The sequence below is a fragment of the Molothrus aeneus genome, chromosome 1 (genome assembly GCF_037042795.1).
Source record: "Molothrus aeneus isolate 106 chromosome 1, BPBGC_Maene_1.0, whole genome shotgun sequence".
Taxonomy (NCBI): Eukaryota; Metazoa; Chordata; class Aves; order Passeriformes; family Icteridae; genus Molothrus; species Molothrus aeneus.
This window is the reverse complement of record NC_089646.1, coordinates 41,481,422-41,493,602: the sequence shown is the minus strand read 5'-3', so window position 1 is coordinate 41,493,602 and position 12,181 is coordinate 41,481,422. Positions and strand designations below refer to the sequence as shown.

General features: G+C 43.6%; 1 protein-coding gene across 2 annotated transcripts in view; it reads right to left on the bottom strand.

The window, feature by feature from the left end:
- Positions 1-5,976: 5,976 nt before the first annotated feature.
- Positions 5,977-12,181, bottom strand: part of TGFBR2 (transforming growth factor beta receptor 2) — a 59,825-nt gene continuing 53,620 nt past the window's right edge. For both annotated transcript variants that reach the window (XM_066571467.1, XM_066571515.1), the window contains exons 6-7: positions 11,044-11,171; positions 5,977-7,555 (exon numbers count right to left, since the gene is read on the bottom strand). In XM_066571467.1, coding sequence (XP_066427564.1) covers positions 7,376-7,555; positions 11,044-11,171 — 308 coding nt within the window. In that variant the 3' untranslated portion in view covers positions 5,977-7,375. The remainder of the gene's footprint in view (positions 7,556-11,043; positions 11,172-12,181) is intronic.

Here is a 12,181-nt window from a genome sequence, read left to right as displayed (position 1 = left end):
ATGAGTGAGTCTGTGTAGAATTGTACAGGACTTACCAACTGGAAAATAAAAGTTTGGTATGAGATTTATGCCCTGTCTAAATTTTTTTAGCTACTTAAAGATATACCCTATTTTCTTCTGCCTCCAGAAGCACCAGATGGCTTATGGAAGCAAGTATTTTTGTTGAAGAGAATCAGTAGCTTCACTTTAATTTGATGAAAGGAGGAAACCTCATCTTTCCAGAAATGTCTGAATTCAAGTATCAGCAGTTATTATTTTTAACTTGCTTAGTGCCTGTCTTATTGACGGTCTGCTCCTGAATATGCTGTCTGCTAACCCATGTGCTGTAAATTGTAATTCTCCTTGGTGGCAGCAGTTTTGAGCAGATGGGCTTTGTGTTTTCTCACTGGATCCTTTCCCTGACAGCCTTTATTTCAGTTTTGTTGGATCAAAGATGAAACACTGGTTTTTGTCATTCTAGGCATGCAAAAAGCTTTGCCTTTTCACAAAATAGTACTTTACTTTAAATGATTCTCAAAAAGTCACGTGAGAATGCTCTGAGACACCCCAGAATAAGCCTTGTATTTCCATCTCAATCACTGAAGCAACAACCCTCGGCACTTCTGGTTCTGGGGAAGCATTTCTTATACGTTGCCAAACAATGTATTCCAATTTAATATGGATATCTTTCCAATCCTTTCTTTCTGAGTCGTCATAGCATAGACAGCCTTGATCAGGGAGTGCAGGGCGCTCACACACATGTATAAGGAAGTCAGATAAAGCCCAGCCTTAAGAGCTGAACATTTGCAGCCACAGAGAGACAGATGTTTATCTGAGGAGAAGTTTATACTGGCTTCAGTTTGAGAACTAGAAAGACAATTTTCGCCTTCAAGCAAAATCACGAATTAGATGCAATCAATAGATTCTGTAAAAAAAAATTATAACCTTAAATGGTGTCCTGAAAGGTTGAATCATGAAGACCCTGGCATATTTTTAACAGAAAGGAATCTCTTTCAGGAGCTCTTTGTGCGGCACAGACTTTATTGATGTGGGGGGGCTGGGGTGGGGTGGAGAAGCTTTATTTCTGTAGCTCAGCATACAGCTCTGATAATAGGTCCTGCATCTCAAGCTGGTTCAGTTCATCCAAAATACCAAAATAAAGCACTTGCCTATGCCCCACACACTGCCAGCTGGTGGCTGAAGCACTCTGTAAAAACTGGGACGTTTCAGAGAGCCTTATGTTACACTGGCAGGTGGCTGAGCTGTAAAATACAGAAACCCCTGCTCCAGCAGGGCTGGAAGCATTGTAGGACTGTTTTCATTCTGGCTCAGCACCTGGGATTCATGTGGAGGGGGTTGAGAGTCAAGGGTGAGGTTGGGGGGCCTAATGCAAGTTGCTCATGTGTATTACAAACTGATGGAAGCTTCACCCCAGCGGTACCAGGAGCAGATTATGTGGTTGTCTGCTCCTTCAGAAAGAGAAGAAGACAATTGTGGTCCAGGGAGCCTCATGCAACCACTCATGGGAGCAGAAAGACAGTGAACCTGGCTAGAAACCTCATCACCATGTCTGTGCAAGCCCGTTGGATACACATCTGATGTGTGGTTCTCTTGGGCTTTGCTTCCTCTGTATCATTTCTGCCCTAAGAGAGCCAAGGGACACTGTGTTAAACAGGGGTGTGCAGTGGGCTTGCTTGCTGAGGTGCTGTTTCTGCAGGACAGACCCTGGTGGTCAGGGCAGTCTCTGCTGGGGTAAAGATGAGGCTGGGGGGCATAGAGGGCTGCAGGAGGAAGGGCACAGCTCCAGACTGATCAGAAACAATGATGAAGTGCCCTTTGGGAGGTCGTGCAATATCTGCTGCAGGTTTTTTTCTAAAACACAAACACAGAGGAGTTTTCATGAGAGGAAGACCAGCACCTGATCCAAAACTGGGGGGAGAGGGAGGTCACTGTGCAGCCATTGCTGGGCATCTGTGGTCCTGGGGAAGAGGAGTGGTTGGGAGGGGCTGCTGGCAGCCTGGGCTTGAGGCCATGGATGAAAGAACAAAGAGCAAGGTGAACTGCTTTTTATTTCTTCTTCCACAGAAAATCCTTGCTGCAGCAGAGGAGAAAGAGAACAAGTGTTTTCAGCTGTTGGTGCTCCCCCCTGTGACACAGGACAGGGCTAGCCTGGGAAGAAATGCCAGGGATCTTTGCTCTCCCTGTTTCACATGGCAATGTTCTTGAGAGAGAGACATTTTAGCAGTGAGGGTTTAATCATGCCAAACTTGATCAGGTGACTGTCTAATCTTTTTAAGAGTTTAGCTACCTAAATGAAACTATCTGAAGAGATTGTTTTATCCCCATTACAGCTGAGCAAATAATTCACAACAGATAATTTATGAGCTGCCTTTTGCCTTTGCCTCTTCATGAAGTGATTAGATGGTGCTCAAAGCATTCATTAGTTAAGAATTTTAAATCTATTTCCTGGGCTTGGTCCCCTCAGGAGACTCACAATTTGGCTGTATTTCAACAAACCACTGACTGTCTCCAGCTTTCTGCCCATGAGCAACACCATTCAGCATCCAGAGGTCAAAAATAGGTGAGAGCAGCCAGTAGGTCAAGGCATGGAGAGGAAATGGGGTCCAGACAACCAGGCTGGGGCACCATGGATTCAGGCCAACTGAGTCTTGTGGGTTGTGCTGGGAAATGTAACCCAGAAGGACACAGGTGTCTGAAAGAAAAAAAAATAACCAAGCACCAAAATCCTGCAATGAGGTGCATCATTTACGTTGACCTAGGCTGAGACTCAAATTTTTGCCATCCCCCCCACAGCAAGAGCCTTCTCAACACACACATGCTGTGCACTGACTTGCAGGAGCATTTGCCAAGTAATAAGCAGCATGAAGGCAGCCAAACTGCATTCAGGAACAGGCAGACAGTCGGGAACTGAACTCACTCCATCTTTTCTGTGGCCAGAGGGAAAAATTGCCACGGGCAGAATTTTATTAAAAACATAATGCCAAAAAAAAAAAAAAAAAAAGCAAGCAGTAGAGGGAGAAAGAAATAAGGATTGGGAAATAAATTAATCAATGTTCCTCTGGGAGCAAAGGATGCCCTTGGGCCACAGTACAGCTGGCTTGACAAGAGGACAATATTGCAGGTGCTCTACATGTGGCCCAGTTTGTTTCCAGGTGCATTTGGAATAATGATGTCTTAATGTTTTTCTATTTCTTTTTTTTCTCCTCAGAAGCTGGGTCATTATTTTTTCCTTCTTTTATCATTTGTGTCTATTCCAGTAGCAATTTGGAATATCCTAGAAGGGGGTGAAATCCCCACTGTGCTGGAAATTATGTGAACTGGTGACACAGGCAGGCTGCACTGGGAAACTTCCTTATCCAGTAGAGACCACTGCAAAGTTCAGCAGTAAAGCCAAGGACTGCTGTCTGCACTGCACAGCTGGAGCCTCCTTGCTGTGCACCCTGGTGATAAAATGCTGACCAACATGCTAATTAAGAGCTGCTCACAGTAGGATGTACAATGCAATATTTAGGATAAGAAAGGTGGGCAAAACCTTAATTTAAAAAAATAATAATTAGAAGTATATAGAGTACTTTATTTCAAGGATATCTTGTACTTCAAGACTAAAAGATCTGTGGAATTTGCCTGCTACATTTTTAAAAGGCACTTGCAACACTTGCTTGCTGTGTTATGCCAAAAGGACTCAGACTTTGAGCCAGCATAAACAGGATGTCAGGGCCTGAAGGTCTTTGCCAATATGTGGCCAGTGGTGGGGACTGCTGAGGGGTGGCCACTGCCACCAGTGCACTGGCACACGCTAGGGCCAGCCACAAGGATGCTTGGCTTGCCAAGGCTCAGCAGGGCACTGCTGGAAACCACAGAGGTGTGGGCAGTGAGCCTTTGCATCCTGTCAGGAAGCTGAGAGCTGCTCCTGTACTTGGCAGAGGGCAGCTGGCTTGAAGGAAGAGCTGCTCACCTGTGGCTGTCTGCTTGGGGGGCACCTAGGCAAGGCCTCCTTCACAAAACCCTCATTCTGCCAATTTTAGACTGGATGTGGCCATGGTCCTTTGTGCACCTGACACTGCCTGTGTGTGTTGCTCTTTTCAGAGCATGGGGTGCCTAGAGAGACTGTGAAATCACTGACATGCTCAAAATTCAACAAGGCCTTGAGCAAGGTGATTTAAGGTGCCTGTTTTGAACATGATCCTGGACCAGATGACAAACAAGCACAGAGCAGACTTGGATGCCCTGTCAGCCTCAGTTATTCTGTGATTTTGCTTGACTCATGAACAAAGATCTATGGGCTCCTCTGTGAGGTATCCACACTTGAAGGTTCAAAAGGAGATATTCAGCGCAGCCAAGTATGAGGGTCAGTGGAGGTTTTGGCATGAAAATACAATCTATGAAAAAAATGGTGATGTCTGGAGCATCTCAGATGCCCATATCAGGCACTGGTGGATGGCACCCTGTGAAAAGGCTTAGATTCAACCCAAGTAACATTCGAGGCAATTTGAAGAGGGCAGAGGGAGGTATCTTGCTCTTTTTTTTTCAATCTGTGTTCTGCATGCCTTCCAAGGGAGGGGTATCACCTTAAAAAGGTGAAAGCTCTTTGTGGAGAGCAGTAGCTGTCAGGCACAAGCACATTAATCATGCACTTCTCAGTGACACAGATTTAGTGGGCTGTCTTCTGGCTGAATATCAGCACCAAAATGACTGAGGTCTAACTATGGTTCTAAATATAGAACCATAGAATGCATTAGGCTGGAAAGACCTTTAAGATCACAGAGTCCAACTGCTAACCCAAAACTGCCCAGTCTGTGACTAAACCATGTCTGTAAGAGTCACATCCACAGTGAGACCTGAGCAATGCTGAAGTAGGAAATCACCAGCTGTAAGCCCTTTCTCCCTCCTTTCCTTTGAGACTAGTGAAGGTATAACAGGGCAGGGGCTAAGGGGCCAGCAAGTTTGGCCATCTGCTGGTGCTGCTCTGCTGAAGGGCAGGGTGGAGATGAGGGAAAGGAGTCTTTAGCAAAGCACATCACATGCACACTGCACAGACTGAGAGTGACATTCAGGCCCATGGTGGGAAGAAATGGACTTGAATAATTTTAGGATAGGGTTCATTTTAGGAAGAACCCTCTCCCTATCCTGGATGCTCCAGAGACGAACTTGAGTTGGTGTTATTTTATTTGCTCCAATAAACATTTGATTTATACAAAACAAAACAAGACAAAACCCCCCTCAAAACAGTTTACAAAGCAAGTTAAGTGTTTGAAATCTTTGATATACAAGAGTATATAGTCCTCACATTCCTATTTCATACATGATGTACAGGTGAAGTATTCCTTAAAAGAATAAAAATTTTCCTTTACATGTAGTGTTAAAAAACCCCATAAAAATGTCAGTACTGTCAGGAACTACGGGTTGCCATTCCTTGACCTTCTGAGTGGATGGAGGAAGAGAAATGGGCTGAGACTGAGTCATTACCACTGTAATGACTTTCTACCTCCCTGGATGCACTCCCCACCCACATCTCCTACCTCTGCCTATGGCCCTGTGAATTTACAACATTCCATCCCTAAAAAAATGCCATAGTATCCTCTAAATTCCACTGTAGGTGTGGAGGTTTTGCCCCACTCTGTTTTAACATCTCTGAGCAGTTTGGTTAAAATGCAAAAAAAAAAAAAAAAAAGAAAGCAGTTACAAAACCATTTCAAACAAAGTATTTGCCATCATAAATCTTAACTCCTATTTGAATGAGCATGATTCCTATTGACTTGCATGGCAAAATTTTTGAGAGGAATATTGATGTTTATCTGTCAAAGGTGTTTAATAAACCACACGAGATACATGTGTCCAGAATTGGTTTGTGCTGGTTAAATTTCTAAATTGCAAGGCCTGCTGACATGCCATGAGGAAAAGTGGATAAATCACTGTAAAACACCTAAAGACAAAATTTTTAGCACTTCTTAAACACACTGCTGTCAAGTATATAGGCCCAATGTGATGTCAACTGTCTCAAGCATTTTGGGGAACTGAAAGAATGCAAGCAAAGTCTGAAAGATCCTGTTGAAAAAGTCTTTCTTTGTTTTTGGTTTGTTTTTGTTTTTTTTTTAATTCTTTGAATTGCTGACTTGCTGAGGCAGCCCTAAATGCAAGCAATGCTGAGGGCAGGATATGCCATTAACCTATTGCTATGGAGCTTTCCCTCACCTCCAAGGTCTTTTTGCAAAAATAAAGGCAACAGCTGCTGCCTCTTACTTTAAAAAGTGTGGAACAGTCACACTGTGGTTTGCCTAGCAATTAGACACATTGTACAGGGAAAAGGAAAAAAAAGTTTGTTCTTATAGCAATACAATCAAGGTAAAAGACAGGGGAAAAATAATAGGACTGTCCACACTCAGAATGCACAGCAAATATAAAACATCTGCTTGGATTGTTCCTGGCCCTGTCCTGTTCTCTATGGTTTGAGGGTGGGGATGGGAGGAGGGGAAAACTGATCCTGCTGATGTTTTGCAACCTGTTTGCAAGCAGCACGAATTCAATGCAATAAACATACAACATTAATGAACTCACAAAACACACATGTGGGATGGACCAAACCTCCTCACATGCCTGTTCTGGAACACTTTGAACACTTTGGGGTTAAGATGAGAGGGAAAAGGCAATCCTGAATTTTCCACAATGTGCTGCAGGACCATGCAAGTACAACTGCAAAGTCAACTTGGCCTGTCTGCTGTGAGACTGCTCTTGCTCCTGTGAACAGCAGGATGACAGCCAGGTGGTCACAGCACATGCTTTGAAAGTCATCTTCTTATTGCATCTCATTCCTATTTTTTGGCAGAACGCTTAGTGCACAATTGCTGGTGTGGTGCTATACCAGTCCCCCCAGGCTCCTTCCCTAAGGGGTGGGATTTCTAATGTACTGGTAATTTCCTGGAAGTACTTTCTTTTAATAACTTTTCTTTTCCCAGGACATGACTGTTTATAGATATATAGATACATATATATATACACATACACACACATTTTTTTTATATATATATATGTATATATATATATATATATAAAAATAGCAATTTCATAGTTATATACAGGCATTAATAAAGTGCATAATGTTATTGGCTATTTTCAAATCCTTTTCCTGAGGAAGTGCTACCATATATAGCTCCTCCTATGACATGATGCTGGCCGCCAGTGCTAGGGTATGACTGCTACTCCCCCAGCTTGTAATTCCCAGAATACACCTCCCTGTCCAGAGCTGGAGCTTAAAGGGAGTAGTGACAGCCTCAGTCCTCCAGGAAGCAAGTCAAGGCACTGATCAAGACTTCTTCCTTTGCCAAGGTGAACACGCCTAGGAGCGACTTCCCTCCGTCCCGGAGCTCTCGGGCACGCGCTACTTGGCGGTGGTCACGGAGCCGTCCTCGGGAATCTTCTCCTCGGAGCAGCTCCTCCCCGAGAGCCTGTCGTGGTGCCGGAGCTCGCTGAAGCGCTCGGCCACGCACTGCGCCGTCAGCCGCGCCTCGGGGTCGTGGTCCCAGCACTCGATGAGCGTCTCACACACCATCTGGATGCCCTGCAGGGAGCACAGAGACAGCGCCCGTGACGGGGGCAGCCACCAGCAACGCCTCTCACAGAGCTGCTTCAGTGCCCTCAGAATTTTGGGGGTTATTTCACGTGTGTCCTGGAGGTTCTTTATGAGATCTGCTGCTTCTGTCATGGGGGCATTTTTTTCTTTTTGTTTTTTTTTTTAAGAAACCTTACTACAGTATTTTTAGCGCTTTAGTTGGAACTGTCATTTCTGGGCATGTGGTCTGATATAACAAGAACAACGATGCTTCGGACCAGTGATATAGAATCAAGCAGGGTTTTTTGTTTAATAAATATGATCAGAATTCTTGGATAACATGACCTCCTGCTCAACCCATGCCTCTGCATGCCTGAATTCTGCTTGGGTTTTTCAAACAGAATTCTGACTGCCAGCAATATTGGGCAGCTCTTTATGAATTCCTTGTAGACTGCCTAAATCTATGTGCAAATATGGGCCACAGTCCCACAAACACTTAAGCACATCACTCACAGTTGTAACTGTTTAACCTTCATTTCAATTCCAATGCAAATGTTTTCAGGAGCAAAAACCCAGTTGCATCTCTGTAATGAATTTTATAAACATGAAGTATTTGCCACAGGAAACTGAGTTTTGTTTTATGATACTAAAAGCCCATTAAGTAGGATTTATCTTAAACTTATTTAAAAAGATAACATTTCACAACACTGCATTAATTGTATAATTTACCTAATTGGTGATGTTGACTGATGTCAATGCTAATAGCAGAATGTTACTGTCTGTATACAAATAACATTAGTTTTCTGCTGGCATTGAAATTACAAGCAGTAAATTAAATTAAATATTAAACATTAACTTGAAATCAATAGTGCAACAAATCTCATTAAGGGGGGTGTGGGGGTAATTGTAATATGTAAATCCATTCTAGAATTTTATCATGATGAATAATGAGTTCATTACAAAAACACAACTGCAGAGGAAGGAAATGAATATGGAAGAACCATTACAGTAAGAACAACTTCTACAGAATTCAAAGCAGATCCTCAGCTGCTGCAAACCATCACAGCACTGTGGAAACTGATGCATCACTGAATCTTAGCACAATGTGAAACACTGAAGGGATTCAGGCAAAGGGAATCAAATCCACCTTCATTAAATGTCCTCTAAGCATGTTATCAGGCATCTCCTTCCTTAGACTCTTAGCTGAACCCTGTTGGGGCCAGCTGTGCCCATTCTGGTGACATAAAGCACAAGTGCATGGCCCTCCCTGTTGGTGGGGTGCTCTGTGCTGGGGGCAGTTTGAGGTGTGGGTTTTATATAGGGAAGAAACCTCTGAAGTCAAATGCAGGACACCTAGGTCCAAATCATGATCATTCTACTTGCTTTATAAACCCAGAGGTGATTAAATCCACAGTGTATCCTACAGCTCTACCCCAGTACCTCAACCTGCAACTCTCTGCACACTCAGCCTTGCTGTCAAGGGCTTTTAGTGCTGGTAGTATCAGATATCCAGGTAGTATCAGATATCCAGGTTTCCCTCAAAATTCAACTTTCTTCCCTTGTTAAAAGCCCCTCCTCAACAGCCCTACACCTCACAGCTGAGTACATAAGGAGCAAGTTCCTGCAGTCCAGGAAGGGGCTGCATTCTGCCATAGTCATCAGGTGGCAGGTGTTCCTGATTGGAAAGATGATTGATTTTAGCAACTCACTTGGTCTTTTTTAGGTAGCTGTCAGACTGATTTTAACTTCCCAAATGGAATTAAAAAGGGAGTGTTACATTGCTCCTGATGGAAACAGTAGATGATATTCTTGGTTGCCTGGGCTTTTGTAAAATTTTTTGATACTTTCCTTTTGTCACTAAAGACCACTCAGCATATTTCATTGAGAAGTGGAATGACCAAGCCTCTAATATGATTCACATTTTATCTCTACTGATAAAACTACGGAGAGCAAAGGTGAAGAAATGCATGTGTTTGGCTTGTTTCCATTCAGTTTCCTCTACTGAAAAATCTACCATTGCCTAGGAAGTGCAACCATGGTGCTCGTGAATGGAGGAAGCTGACAAAGTGCTTTGTGATATGCAAGGGAAATGGACTGCTAATGCACAACCTGAATAAAACCAGACTGGCTTGCTGAAGACTAATTTCCTATTTCATTAAACCTGTCAACAGCTGGGATACAACTGGTTTCCATGGTAAAGTACTCAGATTTCTTTCTCTGCTGCAGATCCTCTGTAGTAGGATGGTCTCCCTGGAAATGGGGTAAAACAAATTGAACAGTGCCCTGTTTGCAAAGCTGCCAGTGGTGAATGGAGAAGGGCATCATGCTGCTTTTGGTGTTGAATAATGCTGAAACCAGCCTGGCTCAAAGTTAAACATCTTGATAGTGATGTGAAGGTGTGGCAGACCTGGTGAACTGCCCAACAAAGGAACAAACAAGTGATACTATTAATAACTTATCTAAAGCTGCTGAGCTGACTGAGCTGGCCTGGAGACATCTGACTGACAGTCAATTGCTTTATATTATGAAAGCCCAGTCCCACTTTTTAACAACAGCATCTTCTAACATAACCCTTCTTGAAATGAGTGTAGACATTCCTCCCCTTGAGGAGTCCAATGCCTCAAGGTTACTCCCATGCCCTCAAGGTTACTCCTCGAGTCTGAGCATGAGAGATTTGCCTAAGGTTGTTGGCATGGGTGGCTGACATCAATCTTAAGTTACTAATTGGTTTTTCTACCTTTAGTACAGTTGCTTTAATATGATTGCTTCAATATTGTTTCATAGTGCACACTATATGAGTAGTTACAGCTCCTACACTGTGTAGTACATAACTCTAAGACCTTTTCGTCTAGTTATTACCATAATAAATAATTTATATTTTTATACCTGGTTTGGCAACCTTAATCATGTGGGACAAAGTTGTATAATGGTTCAATTGCACCTATATAATCCTTAAAATGTAAACTTGACAAAATCTGGGGCTGAGACTGAACCCAGCCGCACCTAGACACCTCTCTGAGAAGGAGTTCAGAAAGCAAGGGATCCTTTCTGTACCTCATGACTCAACAGGAGGGCTTCTCTAATAAATTTTGTCTGAAGCTCTCATTCTGCCTGCAACAGAGGCTCATGTGTGAAGTTGTTTTCTTTGCCCTTTCAGAGCCTACACACAGTGTGCTTTAAGGGCTTAACTATTCTGCGGCTCTCTGGATGATTTTTGGATCTCAGACTTGCAATATTTCTGTTTTGACTGCTTTTAGATTACACTGGTGTGCAGTAGGAATACCAGGGCTTTGGGGCAGGCATGGTGCAGAGAACTGTGGTGCCTGAACCACTTCAGCACCAGTGCCACTCTGTGATGGAGTTTCTCCATGTGTCACAGACCTCTCCATGAAAAGAGAGGTGCAGCCTCTTGGGCAGGGCACTGAGGTAAGGTTTGGGCTTCAGGCAGCAGCTAAATGTACAGTGCAGGTCCCACTGCCCACGTGGTGTGCTCTTACCTGATGGTTAAGCCAGGAGCTGGGGATCTCGGGTCGCCCTCTGTCTCTCAGGACATTGTCCTTCATGCTTTCCACACAAGGGTGTTCTCGCACTTTGGAGCCGAATGGGGGCTCGTACTCTTTCACTTCTGGGAAAGAAGCAAACACAGGGTATTTAGCTGGGCTGTGCTGGTGCCAAGAGTGGAGGGAGCTGGCTGTTCTCTGAGGAGTAGGAGCTACTGATTAGCTGCTCGCTGCCACTGTTCTGCTTGACCAGCTCCAAACAAAGCAAAGCCAGTTGGCATTTTCAAAAATGTTTCAAATGTGTTTCTCACACACACTCCCTCCCTCCCCTTTTGTTTCCTAGCCAACAAAACAATTCTCATTTAAACCCTTTAGTACATAATAATATTAGCAACAGCCCAAGAAGCAGAGTAATCTATAATGGTTTGTGAGCCTTTCAATCTCTGCTGAGGTAAATGCACAGGAGGTTTAAGGTGAGTTTTGCATGAGCTAAGCTTTCGAACAGTTGGTCACCCTTAGCTCTCCGGGAGTCCACACACACCTATCAGGTAAAATATAAACTGAAATCTTGGTCATGGTAGATGTGAATGTGAGGATTGCTGGGACAAAGCAGTTGCTTGGAAAGGGCAAAGATACAGTTAAGAAGCAATGCTGGAAGCTGCCATACTGCTCTTGTTTACTCCTAAGCTGCATTCTTTTGTAGAAAGTAGTAGTCTGCTCTTATTTTAGATTTCCTTCCCAAAATGGATCAGTTTTGGCCTGTGATACAGGGGCACAGCTTTCTAAAGAGGCTGCTGCCACTCTAGTTTTTGTTTGCATTTTGCATATTTTCTTTGCTTTTCTTTGGAGAGAGAAAGGAAGAGGCAGACATATGGGACCCTTGGAGAAAACTCAAGAAATCTCTGAGAGCGGAAATATTATAGTAGATGCTGACACAGTGTAGAAAATGCTGTGGTTTCTTTGGGAACAGATGGAGACTTTACTCACAGGCCTAATGACTTGCTGCTATCAGATAAAGATTTATGAAGTTGGCCTGTTCTGCTGCCTCTTCTTTCTTTCTAGGAATTAATTAGGGGCAAGAAAAACTGAAGTATAATCTACAAAGAAGTCTGGAGAATGCATGTGAATGCCCAGA